Raw genomic sequence first — 19,568 nt, forward strand, 5'->3', positions numbered from 1 at the left:
AGCTGATCTTATATCTTCCATTCCAACTCCACCCTGATTATCCTTTTGGGAAAATGTGATCAGAGTCCATATAACCAAGCCAAGAAGCAGCTTGAAGTCTGCCCTCCTTTCCAGGAAGGAAAATTATCTAATACATAATAAAACGGTGATAGGAACCCAAACCTTGAAAAAGAAAAGTGCCCCATTTAGACCACACCTTATGTACAAATTAAAAATTTCCTGTGTTCTCTGCTTTATGCTCATATTCTAGAAGAGGATAAAAGAGATTTGTAGTGCCAGGCTTTGACTCTTGCCGATTATTTGTTGAGCAAATAAACCGGACGGGCTCTTTGGCTTCATTAGAGCCTTTTACTTATCCCCATTCTAGACATCTGGTGTCATTTTAACTCTTCAGTGTCAACACCCTACTTGAGATTAGAAACAAAATCACTTAAAATGGAAGTGGCCTCTGAGATATCTAGTCTAGGGGTTCTCAAACAGATTTTTTCAGTACTGAACTTTTTTCTGCCCCATTGAGGAATTACACAATCCCCCATTTCAGCAGGTCACAATAGTGCTGTTCTACTTGAAGTGGGAGCACTGCTTTATCTCTACCTCCTTAGTTTCTCCTTCAGTGTTTGCTAAAACTTGCCCAGACCCCAGAAGCCAGACTGAAAATTTCTACTCTGCGTCACAGGTGAGGAAACCAGGACTCAGATATAGCGAGTGACCAGTAGAAAGTTACATAAATAACAGTAGGGCTACATGGCTCAAACCCCACCCAGCCTTTGATTCCAACCAAGTTCGGTGTCCTCTCACTGTATCACAATAACTCTCCTTGTGGTCATTTAGTCTCTTCCCTCTGGGTGTTTCTCAAAGCCCGTGTCCAGGCCTGGGAGTGAGCTCCATGCTCAGACCACCAGGGTTCAGCTCTGGCTCTGCCACTTCACAGTCAACGACCTTAGGTAGCTATGTAAGCTCTTCAGACCTGAGTTTCCTCCTTGGTAGGCACATGTGAAGCACCTGGCACATGATAAACTCTCAGTAAATATTAGCTGTTACTGCTACGATTTGCGTCTTACTGCTATGATTTGCGTCTTTCCTCTCCACCCTCCATTCTTCCTTCCTGTTGTCTCTACCTAGTAGTATGGTGATACATTCTTAACTGCTCACCCTGTTCCCTGCTTCATTTGATAGTGCCAGCATCAGGACCTTGCTTCCATTTTTTGTGGGTTCCATGGGATCAGAGGGCAGTGGGTAATGGGTAATGGTGTGGGTCAAGTGTCAGAATCTCAGAGGACTCAGGGACCAACTATGTAAGCTCCTTCAGAGGAGGATTGTATCTCAAGGCCACAGACAGGGTGAACTTTCACAAGTTTTGTGGCTCGTACTCCTGTCCATAGGAAGCTATTAACACCCTTGTTTGCTGTTGGCCCCTCTAACCACCATAACAACTTACATCTCAAAATAACGGTGTTGGAGGGATGAGCAGGAAGGATGTTACCAGTTGAAATGGAGAAGAGCAAGCATGATTCTTTGTCCTCAGGGTCTCCGCTCCTCCTCCTGCCTTAGCCACCAGTGTGTGGGAATACCATTAGGATCTCTTACAGTTTGGATCTGGAATGTCCCCCAGAGTCTTAGGTGTTAAAAGTTTTGGGGAAGTGATTTCGATCACAGGGCACTAATTTCTTCCATGGATTAATATACTGATGGATTAAAAATTTGATGGTATTATTGGGGAGGTGGTGAAAACTGTAGGAAGTGGAGCTCAGTTAAAGGAAGTAGGTCAGCGAGGGCATGTCCTGGAAAGGTATATCTTGTCTCCAGTCCCTCTCTCTCTCTTTGCTTCTTGGCTACCATGAGCTGAGAAGCTTCCTTCCACAGAGCCCTTCAGCCATGATGTTCTGCTTCACTTCAGACCCAAAAGCAATGGAACCAGCTAACCATGAACTGAAACCTCTTAAACTGCGAGCCAAAAGAAATCCTCTTATTAAGTTGTTTTTCTGAGGTATTTTTTCCCAGCGACAAAAACCTGACTAACACGGGGTCCCAGAACATACCTCTCTTGGAGCCAAGAGTGCTGCGCTGAGTCATGAACTCCTACCTTAAGTCCAGCACCAGGACCTTGATGTAGAGATGGATGTCAGACTGCGAACTGGAATGTACATTGTGCTTCCTCATACTTCAGCCAGGAAAGGAAGCTATAAAACCACCCAAGGTGAATGAAAGGCAGGTTGCCACCTGTCTGTACTAGTCCTGAAAAATAAAATACAACATGCTTATGGGATTGCCCCTTATAAAAATTACAAAATGGGTGAGAAATGCAGGCATAGCTGGCCATGTACGTGCGCCATAACTGTGACAGCCCTTTGCCCCCCTGAATCACTAACCAGGAGTGCTATCTCTGGTTCCATTACATACTTTCTGGTGCCTCTGGTCTCCTCACTCAGCTGCCCCAAGTCTTTCTAGTTTTGACCACATTATTCCCTCTCTTAAAACCTTATGCATGACCCCACTGACCACAGGCAAGGGTTGAAATGGTCTAAAGCCCTGAGCTTGGCATCTGAGACCATCTGCTGTCTGATGCTGATCTACCTCCAGCCCCTTCCTCCTCATCCCGCTTCACACACTGTGTGCCACAGCCACACTGGACTCTATCCTCATCCTGACTTCTGTTCTCCTGTTTTTGCCTTTTCTTATGTTGTCCTCTCTGCCTGCTTTCCTCCCCCAGGGGCGTCTTTCTAAACATTCCCGCCCACACACACACATACATACACCTCATTAGCTCTAAAGACTAGAACTGTCTTCTCCCTCCCTATTGTTCCCAGGCTACTTGGAAGTTTCTAAAAAGGAGTGATTATCTGTGTTTGTACTCATGCCAGTCCCTGGTCTCCCAGTCCCTTAGGCCTGTCTCCTTCCCGCCTCCCTGACCATGCAGCTCTTATAGAGTCCACTATAGATTTGATTCAGAGCTTGGAACATGGACCTTCTCTCTGTGACTCCTGCCCATTTATTTCTACCCACTCTCAGGACCCCTTTGTCTGGGTCCTCTGGCTGGGTCTGTACCTCTTAGAGATGAAGCCTCCTCTCCTGTCCTGGCCAGATAGTGACCCTTGGGAACCTGCACAGGCCCTCCCTGGGGCCTCTCCCTTAAGCTTCCTGCTCAGTGTTGACTAGGGTACACGCTGCCTGTGACACAGTCCTCAGGGTGACCACCCTTTTAGGATAACTATAGACAACCTCATTTAGACCTATGGTTGTTCATGGTCATAAACTCCTTTATGGTCCTTTAAATTTTGACCACCATAGCCCTCCAGTGAGCCAAATGAGTCTCATTGTTCCTGCTTAAGGAAGATTGCAAAATGTGGAGACAGGATTTGGACAAAGGTTACCTGAGGCCTGAGGAATGCCTCACCTTACCTGTTTACTACCAGAACACCCCACATATACATGCCAATGCAGTTTTACTAGGTCACAAGAGTCAGGTTGAGTGAGGCAGTAACAGACACAGAGCCCCTGAGAGCCTTACCTACTTATTATACTGCCGGATAGACCCTGGCCTAAAGGGCTATGGGAATGTATAGGGAGTACCCAGCTTGCTGCCCTGAGGAATCTTTGGCTTTGAAATTATTTCACTCTCCTTTTCATCTGTGCCCTGTTTTAGGGTGGTAGGAACTATTACAAGGCTGCTCATGTGTGGATCTGGAGAAGCCCTTTGTATCCTCAGTGCATGAGAGTATCTGTCCAGACAGCTGTTCCTACACATGCTCAAGATCAAGTGAGGATGAAGCAGACCCATGGGTCCACCCTAGTTCTGAGGACGCTGCCTGAACTGTGACCCCGACTGTATTGGTTTCTGTCTTGATCATCTATCTCTGTGTGCCAGCCCTCACCCCTGCCTTCCATTTCCTCCTTGAGCTGTTTGTGCCCAAATGGATACATGTACGGATGGGGCTCTTACCTGCAGCCTCCACTTCATTTGGGCTCTTGGGCCTCTCTAGGTGGAAGTGGCATGGGAGAGCTGATAGTGTCTGTACTTCTACTATTTGAGTGCTGTCCCTTTGCTCTGTTCTCCCTTCACTGGCTATGTCTCTTCATTCTCCTGGGGAATGTGTTGAAGCACTTACTGATACTCACATTGCTGGTGAATTGCCTCCCTGGACATTGTTCTGGGAAATGCCATTTTCTCTCCACTCCCCTTGACTCTGTGACAAGGAAACAACTAGGATGCTGCCTCTACCCTCAAACAGGGGTGGTCAGAATGGGATCCTTTTCTTTTATAGCCTTGACACATGCCTCTCTCTCCCTTTTACCTCTCTCCCTTGCATCCATCCTTCTCTTTTTTTCCCTTCTAGCGGGGGCCTTTTGCATTTACTTGTTAATCCTGCTTATAGCAAAGCAAGCTGAAGGAGGAATCCCTCTCTGTGGTCTGCTTCTTACTCTCCACCTACCTTCTCTTCTGTATTCTCCGTCTCCTATAAAGAAAGAGAGAGGAAGGCCGACTTAACTACTGCTGCCACCCTAACTGCCGCTGCCATCGCTGCCACCACCACCGCTGCTACCACCCTGGTAATGTCCTCAAATCAAACTCAGCACCAAGGCCCTGCTGGTTAGAATATGTGAATAATTCTGTGAGTGTGCTGCCTCTCGCCCTGTGGTCTCCCAGGCAAGGGAAGGGCTTGGAAAGGGCTTGGGCTCATTTGGAAACACTGAGATTGCTGGAAGCCTGCTCATTGTACAGAAGAAGTCTGAGAGACTTTGCCTTCTTTTAATTAAACCAGAGTTGAGCTCATTCCATATGTATATAAATATTTGTCTTACTTTTTAAAAAAATTCCATATCATCACATCTTCCCATGTTATTTCATGGTATTCATATTCATTGTGTTCCATGCCTTCATAGTAGCTGATCACAGAGTTCTTAGAATGAACTTAGCCTTTCTTCTATCAGAAGACTGTAAGTAATACCATACTGGACATCTTTGAGTCTGATGTTTACTCCGTGTTGGCTTCTTCCACATTTAGGATTGTCTCCTAGGCTAGATTTTCAGATGTAGGATTATGGGTTCAGAAACAGTTTATATGTTTTTGTAGTTGTTTTTTTTTTTTTTTTTTTTTTTGTGATAGTGGGGATCGAACCCAGAGCCTTGTGCATGCAAGGCAAGCACTCCCAATTGAACTATATCCCCAGCCCTTGTTTTTGTAGTCTTAATACAGATGGCAAATAAATTTCTGAAAGATAAGCCTTTATCTGAAAAGTATTTTTCTCCAACTTTTTTTTTAAAGAGAGAGAGAGAATTTTAATATTTATTTTTTAGTTTTCGGCGGACACAACATCTTTGTTTGTATGTGGTGCTGAGGATCAAACCCGGGCCGCACGCATGCCAGGCGAGCGCGCTACCGCTTGAGCCACATCCCCAGCCCTTTCTCCAACTTTTATCTTAAACATTCTGGAAGTATTAATGCCACCCTCTTATGTATTCTGCAGAAAGGAAGAATGGTCTCAGTGCCTCTTTGATAAGAAGCAGGCATCCCACTCTGGCTTCTGTGGAGCTGGGTCAAAACTCTCCTCAGTGTGTGCCTCATCCAGAATCCCTGCTGAGTTGTTGGTTCTGTGAGCTCTGTGCCTTTGGCCTATGTCCTATGCAGCAGGAGTCAAGGATGTGATGTTCATTCTACTCTTGTGAGTGATTACTTTGGCTGACAGAGAGCTGTCTCCTTAGCCTGGTTCCTGATACTGAAGGATCCAGTTCTTACACTCATTGGATGAAGAGCTATATCTCAAATCCAAGTTCTGTTGAAGTTTGTGTCTAAGTCCAGGATGACCATATTATTATGGTTAAATACCAGAACCCAACTGCTATGAACTCATGAATGAGTGGATTTTAGCCCTCCACAAGTTCAGCATTTGTATAATCCCTGGCTCTTCCCAGTAATTCTCTAGGCATCACCTTCTTGCTGGTCTATTCTCCCAAGATCCACATGTGGGCCTGAAGGAATGCCCAAGCCAGAGCTGCCTCAACCCCTGATCTATCACCACCTTCTCACAACCCACTCGGCCAAGTTCCTTTCTCTCTGAATCTGAGTAGGCACAGAAAAGCACTAGGATGTGTCACTGCCTAGGATGCTGCCTTTTCTAGATCTGTGGTATTAAGAGCCTGGGGTAACTGTGGGCCCCAGGGGCAGAGGTGGCTTTATGATAGGCCACCCCTCATGCATGTATGTGGGCACAACATCATCTCTCTTATCCTATGAAAATTCTGATTCACTGCGAGTCTTGGCAGCAACCTCATTGCTGCTGTGTCTTTTGATGGAGGAGAGGCCAGGTCTTTCCCCAAGCCATCATGGTCTGGGGATATGCCTGTTAGTGACACACATGGGCCTGTCATCCAGGAAAGGCAGGGTGGTTGGACAAAAAAAGATCTTCTAGAGACAGTTAGGACTTGGACATGGTGTGGAGGCATGGCTTTCTGTAGTTGGTCATCTGTCAGGGTTACCTTACCTACAGCAAAGATTTTCCTAGGGATTAGACCAAACTCTGGTACCTGTCCTAAAACATTCCCAGCACCCTCCTGTCCAAAGGCTGCTTGCAGGTACAGTACACATCCCCTGATGAGCCTCTGTATAGAGCCCCCAGGGAGGTATTTTCATCTTACCTTGCTCCGTGTCTCTCACATGAATCATACAACAGTTCCTAACTGGTCTCCCTGCCTTTATTTGGATTGAAGCACAAATCCCTCCTTGACATGGAATTATTCTTTAAGGCTCTCTATGACCTAAATAAAGATAAAGACTAAGTACCTTAGCAAGTGCCCAGCTTGCCTCCAACCCTATGATTTGGTCCACCTCTACCTTCAGGTATCATTCTGGCTTCACCCATTCTGATTTTCTTGTAGTTCCTTGAATGCTCTCTTTTCTTCAGAGCCTTTACAAATTTTCTCACCATGCAATGGACTTCTCTGCTCCTAGAACTGTCTTCTCCCTCCCACACCCACCCTGTGAGTTTGGTCTCATTCTGCAATGGCCTATGCTCAGTTATTTGGGGATTTTAGATTATCCCCTGCCTTTTTTTCCTTGTCTTCTCCCTCTAAGAGCAACCAGTTGCCCTGGAAAGAAAGGATAACTATAAATCTTGTCTACCAATATAAGGTGAAAACCCACCTTTAAAATCTGGGGCTTTGCCAGGGGCAGTGGCGCACACCTGTAATCCCAGCAGCTCAGGAGGCTGAGGCAGGAGGATTGTGAGTTCAAAACCAACCTCAGCAACTTAGCGAGACCCTATCTCAAAATAAAATATAAAAAGGGCCTGGATTGGGGCTAGGATTGTGGCTCAGTGGTAGAGTGCTTGCCTAGCATGTGTGAGGCACTGGGTGGGTTGGATTCTCAGCACTGCATATGAGTAAACAAAATAAAATCCATTGACAATTTAAAAAAATTTAAAAAAACAGGTACGCTAGGGACTGGGAATGTGGCTCAAGCAGTAGCGCACTCGCCTGGCATGCGTGCGGCCTGGGTTCGATCCTCAGCACCACATACAAAGAAAGATGTTGTGTCTGCCGAAAACTAAAAAAATTCTCTCTCTCTCTCTCTCTCTCTCTCTTTTTTTTTTTTTTTAAAAAAACAGGGGTGCTGGGGATGTTGCTTAGTGGTTAGGGTTCAATCCCTGGTACCTCCATCCCACCCCACCCCACCCAAAAAAATCTGGGCTTTAAAATGACACCTGCTCCCAGTGCTGGCTCCTTTTCACCAAGTATGAATTTCCATGCATTTCACAGATCTCTAAAGGTTCCTGACTTTCTTCTGCTGTTGAAGATTAATCATGTGAGCCACAGACTTATTAACTTAAGCCTTAATCCGTTTTTGAAACTCTCCATCAGAAAAACAGGATTTGGGGGAAGAATCTTGAAGCTGGTTAGGAAGGACATGAGTGAACACCAGAAAAGGTGGAGTCTCCACATTGGATCCTTGAGAGGCATTTTGAAAGGACTGATGGTTCAAAGTGGATGGTGTTGTGATAGTAGCTAACTTGTCACCATGTGTTGTCTCATTTAATACAATCCCCATGACATAAAATAAGAAACTAAGTCTTAGAGGTGTAATATGCCCAAAGTTACTTAGCTAATGTGAAGAAGCTGGTGTTCCTGGGATAAAAATGTGTGCATTTGTCACACTTTAATATTTGATGAGGCCTCACAATAGGTGCCTGATAAATGTGCACTTAAGTGAATGAAATAGCACATGTAGAGAATGAATATGCCTGGTAAGGACAGGAGGGAATGAGGCTCGGGATCTTCCCACCCCTGGGGAAGATGAGGTGGGGCTTGCCAGGCTTGTCTTTCTTGTCATGAACAGTGAGTACTCAATGTTTCATTTTTCTGGAATTCCACGAAAGAGGAAAACACTCTTTCCTCATCTACTCTTCTATAGGTCTGGTGTTCCTAGGGGCCCAGGTAGAAAATAGCACCCACTAATGCACTATGTACTTCTTCTCTTCCTGGTTTATTCAGATGAGGCCATACTGAGAGGATGGGAGAAACAATGTGTAATTCAGGTTATTTTGGAAAATTGCCTGACCAGTTCTAAGCGTGGGCCAGATGTTGGGGTGCTCTTCTGAGTTGAAGGAGCAGTTAGGGCACTGATAGGGAAAAGGGGCAGAGGAAGGTCTTCTTGGGCTTCTCCAGGTCGCCATTGTTCATGGGACTTGGCCCCAGGGTGCTCTTTCATGGTTCCAAATTTTTAGTTCTGAAGAAGGAAAGTTTGCTTAGTTCAATCTCTATTAGGTATCTGATTAAAAAAAAAAAAAAAAAGCCGTCTTGGCCAGCAGGCCCTGTGGTACAGAGATGGCCATCAAGAGGCCCCTTGCACCAGTTTTGGGGGAGTGTACCAAGAGAAACAGGCATGGCATGAGCTGAGCAGCCAGCCTTGGAGTCTTTTCCACAGGTATAAAAAACTTTGTGGGAATACCTCCTGTTCACTTGTAAAAAAGTGGTCAGGGGAGCTTCATATTCAAAAAAAGTAAGCCTGGTTGAGGGGGGCAAGGGTGTTTATAGAACTGTCAAGATAATTGATATGCCATGAATTTAGGAACGCTTACCTGATATGATATTCTTCTAGTGAATATTGGCAGTATGTTTTATAACAATAATTTCAATAACTCCATTGTTTTCGTATGCAGTTTCTAAACATGAACTTCTTTTTGCCTCATAACCAATACTGAATTAGCTGGGCCCTAAATTCCAAATTGACTCTTACCTGGTCGGGCAGTGTGCCTTGGGTGCAGCCTTCTCCTTTCACCACGCATGGTTGGAAAGCTTTGTCAGGAGCTGAAGAAAGGCGTTCTTATGTGTATCATGTTTTCTTAGTTCATTTACTATTCTCTTGGCTTCTTTTTCTGACTTCCTGGTATCTGTCTTTCTATGTTTGCTTCTGAGTTACCTGTCTGATGCTGAACAGCAGTGGGGCATGAGTGCACTCTGTGCACACACAGGCAGCATGTGGAGTACTGGTTTCCAAGTACTCTTTCCCATGTGTGGAGAGATTTTACACGTCGCACTTTTGAGATTACGTAATGACTTCAAGTCCTTGTGGGACATTTTCTTCCCAAAGGAGAGGACCCTTATTTGTTGATCCCAAAAGATAATGGGGAAAAGTAGTAAGTGAGGATTCCAAAGTGTTAGGCCATTGTTTCCTCATGGTGGTATTGTGAGGTCAGAATGACAGCACATGTATTGGAGGACTTTGTGAACTGCTAAGTATGAGGGATGATGGCTGCAGTGCTGGGACTGTCCCTACTAATCTGAGGCCATAGGAATTGGTACAAGCAGGACCGCCCCCTCTTTGGTTGGATCTTCCCTGAAAGGGTTGCCATTTGCCATTGTATGTTGAAATCCATTCATCCATCCATCCATCTATCATTCATTCATTCATGTAGCCAACCAACAACTATTGATTGAGCTCTTATTATATGACAGTGGGACACATGTGAATAAAGAACATAAGATTCTACCCTTCTTTGAACTTACATTCCAGTGGGGGATACTGAAAATAAACAAGTCAATAAAATATGAATTACTCGTGTACCACTTGGTGCTCTGGACCCCAGTGACCTTCTCTCTCATACCTTCTGATTCTGTCATGGTGTATATCAGACTGCTTCCTATCCTACACTATGAGCACTGTGAGGGCAGAGGTTGAGTTAGGTTCACCATGTTTCTCAGGTGTTTACTTTAGTGACTGGTGGACACATTAAAGGCACATGATTGGTAATCAAACCTTAGTTAAAGAGGGTAGAAATGAAAAATTCCAACTGTCACCAATTTCCTATTTATCTTTCTTTGAGTTAACCTATTTGTGGTATGATGTATGCAAAAAATATATAAATGATACATCTGTTTTACCTTTTGTTTTAGAGCTTCCTTATTTTTTAACAGCTCTATTCCATCATATGTTTGCACCATAACTTACTTAACCAGTTCCCTAGGGATGTTTGCAGTCTTCTGCTTTGCACACTGTGTATTTTTCAGCTATTTGCATACATGCAAGTCTTTCTGCATGGTAAACTCTACAAGTGGGATTGCTGAATGACAGGGTTGGCATTCAGGGTGGATTTCTGAAGTAAAGGCAGAAAAAAATGAGGTCCAAGAGTTGACTAATGACCATGTGTAGCAGACAAGTCACCTGTCCCTGTGAATGTTTTGCACACAGGTCTTATGGCCTCTGATATCAGTTTCTTTGTTTCTGCACCAGGCTGGAGATACCATGTTCAATCGCGCAAAGCTCCTCAATATTGGTTTTCAAGAAGCCCTGAAGGACTATGACTACAACTGCTTTGTGTTTAGTGATGTAGACCTCATTCCGATGGATGACCACAATGCCTACAGGTGTTTCCCACAGCCACGGCACATTTCAGTTGCAATGGACAAGTTTGGATTTAGGTAAGAGATATTCGCCAGAGTGTGCAGTAAACTCTTATATGTTGACTAAGAAATACAGTTTCTCTAGGCTCTGAAGGAGTACGCTGTCTCTGAGAAATGACAGCTTTTTAGGCATAGAGTCAGTTATCATTTGAGAAGGAAAAAGCAATCCAGAAATGCCTATAATCTCTGTGTATGCAGATGAGAACAGTTTATTTATTTATTTATTTATTTTCTTTTTTAATTTTTTAAATTGTAGATGGACAAATACCTTTATTTTATTGATTTATTTTTTATGTGGTGCTAAGAATCAAACCCAGTGCTTCACACATGTGAGACAAGCACTCTACCACTGAGCCACAATCCTAGACCCAAGAACAGTTTTTTCAAAAAATGTTTTTAGTTTAGTTTTTTAAATATTTTAGTAGATGTTCACAATACCTTTATTTTGTTTATTTAGGTTTTGTATGTGGTGCTGGGGATGGAACCCAGTGCCTTATGCGTGCTAGGCAAGCGCCCTACCACTGAGCCACAACCCTAGCCCCCCCCCACCCCCACCTGCACACCCCTCAGAAGAGTTTTTAATGTTTGCGATAACTCTTATCTTTAGGCCCCAAACAGTTGCTAGGTTTTCTTTTTTTGTTCTTCCCTGCCCCCACACAGTTTGGAAAGCAAATCGAAATAATCCCCTCATCACCACCACTGAATTTTTGAGGTTGGATGCCTCAGCAGAATTTCTTGGCACTTTAAGAAGGAACATGATTCTGTTTCCCAACAGTGCACATGCTTCTGCTTAAGCATGGAGCCCAAACTTTTCCACCAAAATGCCTCTACTGATGAGGCCAGTGATACCTGTCCCCAGGGGCAAGGGTATAATCCAAAGCATTTTGACATGCGGAAATGTGACCTTGTAGTCCATTGTTCTATTTTAAAAGTAAATAAATATGCCTTTTATCACTCAATTTATTCATATTTGTATTAATATAAAATTCTTTTAAATCACCCATAAGTTGACTAACATAACCGGTCCCTTCTTTGCTTTAAGTAGACATGACGCCCCAGGAAGGTATGCTGCAGGGTACCCTGAATGTTAGGTACCCCTATTTTAGGCCAAAAACCAGTGGAAACTGGGCTGTGCAGGCAGCAGGTCCTTTGTGAAGATACAACTACTTTCTGTCAGATTCATTTTGTTCTCATCCTTTTTCCTACCCTCCCTGGCTTGGGGCCATTAAGGCTGGGGGTATATATAGGTCTGCCCCAGATCAAAGCTATTCAGGTGCTAAATATGCTGAAGGAAAGTAAATGGAATATCATTTTCTGACTCTGCTATAATCACTTCGGGTCCTCCCTTTGTCCCTCCCTTTCTGTGTATTTTCCTCTCTTTGAAATACACAGATTCATCCCCTGACACATCTTGTTCTTCCAGAATGGGGCCCAAGTGATCACCCAGTTCTTTTCCATAGCACCATGTTGGTTTACAGAGAACCAGTCAGGTTTGGGGGATGGAGCAGGTAGGTAAGAGAAATCAGCAAAGGCAGCAAAACTAAAGCTTATCAACTCTATGTATACTTCCACTGAGGTAACTAAGAATCCATTTTTGTAAAAACAGTGATTATCAAAACACCCTATTGGTCTGGACACCTCTGCTGTTGGACAGTAGTGTAAGGTATGCCAAAAGGTAGATGGATGACTTGGCCTCTAAGTGATGACACCTAATTACAAATAAATTACCTTCAACTTATTAAGAATCTTTGCTTGTGGATACTTGTGGTCAGAATTCCTGAATGTATTTGACAATCATAGTTATATCTTGAATTCACACTGTTCTATATGGTTTGGGTGACTTCCTTCAAAGTCTGAGCTGGAGTTTTTCTTAATTTATGTGATGGCTTTTAGTCCTCTTTGGAGTCTAGTAAGAATCTTAAGATTGAAAGCACAGACTGAACCATTTGGTAGACCCACAGGAAGGCCTTTGTATGGCCTTTGAGTCATGTCCTGATTCTTGATCTTTCTCATCAGTGCTTATTCTGTGTCCTTTGGGGGTCCACTGTTCATAACCATTGAAATATTGAAATATAAAAAGGTAAGGAAGGATGAGAGCCCCGATGCCCTACTACTTGGAAATATAAAAGTAGATTTATTGTTATGCATTTTGCTAAGTTGTGATAAAGTAGAAATTTCAAAGAAAATTTTATTTGGGCAAATTTCCAGAAAAGGCGCCTCAGCTGTTAGGATTAGTGTTTAAGCAGTATGCCTTTAAAAGAGTGAACACTAGATTGGTAGATAGGAGCCTGTGGGAAGGGGCGCATGATAGAGTAGGCATAGGGAGACTTCAAAACAATCTCAGATTCAGGATTCCGAATAAGGACTTCTTGTAAGAGCAGGACACATAGAAAGCAGATTCCTGAGCCACAGTGGAAGAATTAGGCTTATGCCCACTCTTGTCACTGACTGGTTTCTAGATAACCACAGAAACAGCACTATTATTAGAAAAAGGAAGATTTTGTGTTTTGATACCTGTGTCTTAGAATAATGTGAGCCCTGACGTAAAATCAAAACAGGGCAGAGGGGTTGGGGTTGTAGCTCAGTGGTAGGGCACTTGCCTAGCATGTGTGAGACCCTGGGTTCAATCCCCAGAACTGCAAAAAAAAAAAAAAAAAGAAGAAGAAGAAGAAGAAGAAAACCCTCACAAATCTCCTGTCAAAAAATAAAAAGTAATTTTTAAAGCATTAATTCAGCAAGCTTTCTTTCAGGAATGTCAAGGCTTACTAACCACATGGGTCCTCTGTTTTTTTTTTTTTCTTCCCAGCCTACCTTATGTTCAGTATTTTGGAGGTGTCTCTGCTCTAAGTAAACAACAGTTTTTGACCATCAATGGATTTCCTAATAATTACTGGGGCTGGGGAGGAGAAGATGATGACATCTTTAACAGGTAATAGTCACACCTTAGATCTCTTTCTCTCCTGTGAATCTTCACTTCCGGTTTTTGAACCTGTGCTTGGTTATTCTTCAAGGATTGACCCTCAGGTGGACTGTAGTCCCCAGTCAGCCGAGATGCTTAGATTTATGTTACTATAGATCCTATAGGTACTTATAGATCCTATAGGTACTTATCAGGATCTTTAGAAAAAAATGAGCCAAGATTTTTGGATTAGCCTTGGAAAATGTAAAATGAAAAACAGCATGTCATTGTGGTCTGCTTTCAATGGGAAACAATTTTCCTTGGGAAGAATCCTGATTTTCCTCACAGAATCTTTGCTGCTGCATCTTTATTTGGAATACTATTACCATAGAGAAGATAAAAGTAATCCGATGAACTTTTATAGACCCACCTGTCACATAGCTGTCATACCATGGCCAGTCCTGCCCCATGTACATCCCAGGGCTCTTTTAAACTAATAGACCTTTATCCTGCAGTTATTATTGCAAGTAAAAAAACATCTATCAGAGGCATTTAAAATTACACTCTGCTCAATCCTCCCTGATAAAGAGCCTTCAGTCTTGCCTATCAGCTCCTTCTGGGAGCCAGTCTGAACTTGTCACTGAGTTTGATATTAGAATATACCGAGGGGCTAGGGTTGTGGCTCAGCAGTAGAGCTCTCGCCTCGCATGTGCGAGACCCTGGGTTCGATCCTCAGCACCACATAAAAAAATAAACAAGTGAAATAAAGGTGTTGTGTCCAACTATAACTAAAAAAAAAGAAAAAAGAATATATTGAGGTACAGCTAGCTTTCTTGAATTGGAATACATTTATTTGATTTCACAGATGTTGTCTGTCAAAGCAACACCCACATCATTCAAGGTTTCCATTGTGTGAAAACTTGACATAGACCCAAGTTTTCACACAATAGCCTTGACGAGAACTCCAGTTTTAGAGTTTGAAGACTGGTTCCTAAGCATGCACATATTGAGCATCTATTGCACAGCATTGTGCCAGGCAGGCCTAGGGAAGCAGACACCAAAGACCTGCACACAGGGTCCAGACAAAAACAAACCTGCTTCCACAGAGCCACACCTGGGCAGTCACTCTGGACTGCTATGGTAGTATACTGGGCTGACAGGACACCACAGCTGAAAGGTCAGGATGATTGGGGGCAGAGAGAACATAAAATACTGCTACTCTAAGCTGGTAGGACTAGAAGGATCTCAGTGTGTGAAGCAGCTAAATTACAGACCTTCTTGCTATGTCCCTAGGATCCACACTTAGAAGAAAGCAGGGCTAGAATGCTGTTAGTCATCCAGGATCAGCCAGTCCTGATTCTAACCTTGGTACTGTACTGTTAAGGCTTCAATTTTTGGTCCTTATTCTTTTCCCCTGGACCAACTCAAGATTCTTCCACCCTGTTCTGGTTGCCTCTAGTCATGTTCTCTGCTCTCCTATTCTTTTAAAATATGCACCAGAGAGGTTTCACCACAGTCAAAACCATTTGGGGAATGCTGCACATTGTAACGTTTAGGCAGTGGTACTGTTCCTTGGTATGCTCTGAGGCCTCCATGATTTAGCCTTTGCCCCCCCCTTTTTTTTTTTCAGTCTCACCACCTGTCACTTCCTAGCCCTTACTCTTTCCAGTAGTCTCTGGAAGCTTTTCTTGTTCACTGAGGGCAAATCTTAGGTCTATACTTGCTCTCAGCTCTGTGCCTTGCCAGTGCTGTCCTGGCTGCCCAAACCGCTCTGGCCGACACACACCTCTTCATCCTCACAACTTGGCTCTGCTGCCTCACTTGGTTATTTCTTCCTCTGTACCCCTTGACCCTACATTCCCCTTCTCACTTCTGGCCTGTCACCAAAGGCCTCAGGTTCTAAGTATCCACACTGAAATTCTGTGGGGGCAGATACCCTCAATGTTGGTATATGCTAGGCAGCCCCACACACTGTAGAACCAGTTGTGAAAGAACAAGGAGTAGGATTGAATTTAAACTAGTGTCTTGCTGGACTGGGTCTTGTCGTGATGCTGGGGTTTGGGCTGAGTGAGAATAGCAAGCAGAGCTGACAGATGGGGCAACAGTCTCACAGATGGGACTATCAGACCCAAGCCTTATGGCTCCTCTGTCTTAATGACTTGTCCCTTTGCTCTTTGCAGATTAGTTTTTAGAGGCATGTCTATATCTCGCCCAAATGCTGTGATCGGGAGGTGTCGCATGATCCGCCACTCGAGAGACAAGAAAAATGAACCCAACCCTCAGAGGTGCGTTCTGTATTCATTTCAATTCTGTCTTCTCCCCACTTTAGGATGGGACAGGCTGCAGGACTTATGCTCTGGAGAGGGTTGTATGCCTGCAGGGAAATAGAGGCATTCAGTCTGGGCAGGGTCAAGTGGGAGAGAGGGTATGGAGGAAAAGTACAGATGAAAATAGTTTTTTTCTTAAGATTTCTGTTTTGATACCTTCTCCTTTCTTTCCTTGTAGGTTTGACCGAATTGCACACACAAGGGATACAATGCGCTTTGATGGTTTGAACTCACTTACCTACCATGTGTTGGACGTACAGAGATACCCATTGTATACCAAAATCACAGTGGACATCGGTACACCAAGCTAGCATCTTGGTACAAATTAAGGACGTGAAAATGGCCAGAGACCTCTGCTGTTTCTCGGCCAGTCTGCTGGGCTGGTCCCTCTCATTTGTACAATCTGAGTGATAGGTCCCCTCACTCATCATTCAGATGCCTTTCCAGATGACCAGGACAAGTGGAATATTTTGCCCCCAACTTGGCTCGGCATATGACTTCTTAGCTGTACAAGGTGTTTGTCAGTGTAGACTGTCAGCATTTGGGTGCTTCTTGACATTTTCACAGTGACACCCCAAAGAGTCAGAACTGTGCACAGTTCAGAATTTGTAGACTGTGTGGCTTGTTCCCACTGATAAAATGGCTAAATTGTGAAATGGGTAAGAATTTTTGCTTTAAATTGTGGTGAATTTCATGAATTACTTCATGAAAAATTAGAAACTGCTGCTGAAATTGGATTGATATATTTTTGAACAATGTTTTAACAGAAAACACAAAATTTCAACCAGTTTCATGTTATCCACCCCATTTCTTTTCAGTGGTATGCAACTATTACAATCACTGTGTGTGTGTGTGTGTGTGTGTGTGTCTTAGCAAAAGAATTTTTAAACTTGAGCCTTGAACCTTTTGTCCTGCTAATGTGTGAATTCCAAGGTAACTTTAGCCATCAGAGCAAAACCTTGGGTGTTCTCACTTACAGTGGCCTATCTCCAGATTGTCTGGTTTCTGAATGTAAAGATTTTTTTTTTTAAGCAGCTTGTATTTTAAAGAAAGAAAAAAAATTGAGTTCTAATTATGATCTAGCATGATTTTGTGTTGATCCAAATTTGCATAGCTGTTTAGTGTTAAGTCATGACAATGTATTTTTCTGGGGATGCTATGTAAACTTGAATTTCCTATGTATTTTTATTGTGGTATTTTAAATATAGGGAGGAAATTGAGCATTTTGGGGGTGGGATTGGGCGGGGATTATATATGCTGTTATGGCCTCAAATGGGCCTCTGATTTAGCTGGCAGGCCAGGTTTTATGAAGAGCAAAATCACCTTCAGTCTCTTGCTGAGGGCTACACCTCCCAGTCAGCATTATCCTGCCAGACTTCTAGTGCAAAGACCTGGGAGTCAGCCTCTGCCTACCTGACAGAACTCCTTACCCCACCCACCCTCCCCAGGTGGGCTGGGCGGAGGGAACCTCAGCCTCCTCCGACAGACCCCTCAGGGCCCTAGGCTGTGGGACTGTAAAAAACTGCAGTCAGGTTGTTTACCATCCCTTAGCTCCACCCCAGCTGGAGGGACCTTCTGTTCTGGCAGGGCGGCCTCCGAGAGCCTCTGCCACCACACTCCCTGTCCCACCCTGCATTACCGGTTCTCCTCCTCCTTCCCCTGCCTCTCTTACACTGCCCTTCTTTCCTTCCTCTCCCATTTTATTCCTTGCCTCTTGCCTGCTCCCCAAAACTTGCCTGTGGCACTCAGGGTCAAACAGACTATTCATTCTCCAGAATGACTGTGCCTTTTAATTAGAAATTTAGAAAGTTCATCTGAACCCACACCTTGTCTCCTCCTGAGAACTCTGGTGCCTAAAGCCTCCTATCCCCCCTCAGGGTTTTAGCAGGTGCTCCCACCCCCATGAGGTTAATCCACAGGGGAGTCTTTCAGGAATGCAGGCCTCTGCTGGGGGGATGTGTAGTCACCTGGGTAAGACGGCAAGAGGCACTTCCTACCATAGAGGCCTTTGCCAGGTCCAGCTTGGGCTGAGGTCCTAAGGTTTAGTTGCCAGGGTTGAGCCCTTTGTTAGTGGCAGCCAGGACCTCAAGCATTGCCCTCCTGGATACCTGCCCTGAGTTTGGAGGCTGAGCTATGCTTGGCCCTATCCTACCTGTGCCTTTATCGTTTTTAGCATCTCAGATGCTAAATTTTTTTTTTCCCCAGACACCTTTGTATGTGTTAGAACTTACCTTCCTCTGCAGAAGCACCTGGGCTATGCAAAAAGTATTCCTTGTCATTCCCCATGCCTTAATAAGGAAATTATTAAAACTGAGACTGATTGTACTGAGAGTTTTTTGGGAAATGCAGAGAGGTCTTTTCTGTTTCCAGAACCTGACTCTTCCAAAGTGCCTTAAGAAAAAGGAGACAAATGCTCTGAGTGGCTACTTCTTTGTTACTTCCTTCACTCTTGAACAAAATTCCACCTCCCCCACCCTTCTTTTCTTCCTGTTACATTTTCATCCATATCAAGTATGTGTTTCATTCTCAGAAACAATGGAAAATTTGCTTCTCTTGTCTCCCCCACCACACACACACACATGCTGACCTTCCAGTGCTCTGAGCCTCATCCCTTCTCCCTCCAGACTAAAGGCATTACCAGAGGCATGCCTTGCATGGTGTCCTTTGTCCTCCCTTGAGACTCCAGGGCTGAGGGTTCTGGAGAATTTCCTTCACCTGGGAGTTACCACCATGAGTTGTCATGCTGTGCCTTTCTTTAAGTCTGTAAATCCTGTGGCTAGTGATCCTGTGTCAAATGGCCTTTAGGGATGATCAGAGGGCAGAAGTGTCACAGGAGAGTAAAGGAAATGCTGTGCTTGCCTTCAGCCTGGGCAGGGTCTCTGTTACCCCTGGGGCTGGGTATGGGCTGTCCTACACAGCCAGGATGACAGTTTTCATATTCTAAAGACCTGTTGTGCTGTGTACTTTGATTTTCCATGTATGCAAATGCTTCTATTTACCACTGGGAGAGGCTGTATCTGATTTTGGTGTTCCGAACAAACAACTGTATTTTTGCCTTTGAAATCCAATAATATAACATGAATAAATGACCCTATCTTTGTAATTATGGTGGTTTCTCTTCTGATTTAAGGGGTTTGGGTTCTTCCTGAGCTGGGGATGCCTACTGGGAGAATCTGAAGAAAGTAGACATATGCCTTGCCCGCGTCTGCCTTGCGCACTGGTATCATGGTAGCAGGGCAGAGTTGGGGTATACACACCTCCCTGAAATCAGAAGTTTTCCCATTTGAGCTTCACTTTCTTATCTGGAAATGGGACTAATAATATTGAGACTTTTTAAAACTTAGAAGATGGTATATCTAAACCAATGACTGACACCTACCTCATAGGTACTCACTTTATAGAATCTAGTAGTATCCATTTCAAAACAGAATTTCCCCTAGCAGTTCTC

The 19,568-nt window shown here is 44.0% G+C and overlaps 1 protein-coding gene across 1 annotated transcript in view; it reads left to right on the forward strand.

Moving 5' to 3' along the window:
- The window catches only part of B4galt1 (beta-1,4-galactosyltransferase 1), a 52,958-nt gene extending 33,735 nt beyond the window's left edge, over positions 1-19,223 (forward strand). Inside the window, exons 3-6 of the mRNA XM_046457213.2 lie at positions 10,725-10,912; positions 13,701-13,823; positions 15,974-16,078; positions 16,299-19,223. Coding sequence (XP_046313169.1) covers positions 10,725-10,912; positions 13,701-13,823; positions 15,974-16,078; positions 16,299-16,431 — 549 coding nt within the window. The 3' untranslated portion in view covers positions 16,432-19,223. The remainder of the gene's footprint in view (positions 1-10,724; positions 10,913-13,700; positions 13,824-15,973; positions 16,079-16,298) is intronic.
- The last annotated feature ends 345 nt before the right edge of the window (positions 19,224-19,568 follow it).

This window comes from Marmota monax, unplaced genomic scaffold (genome assembly GCF_021218885.2).
Source record: "Marmota monax isolate L192 unplaced genomic scaffold, Marmota_monax_Labrador192_F-V1.1 WCK01_AAM20220418_F8-fsc00069, whole genome shotgun sequence".
Taxonomy (NCBI): domain Eukaryota; kingdom Metazoa; phylum Chordata; class Mammalia; order Rodentia; family Sciuridae; genus Marmota; species Marmota monax.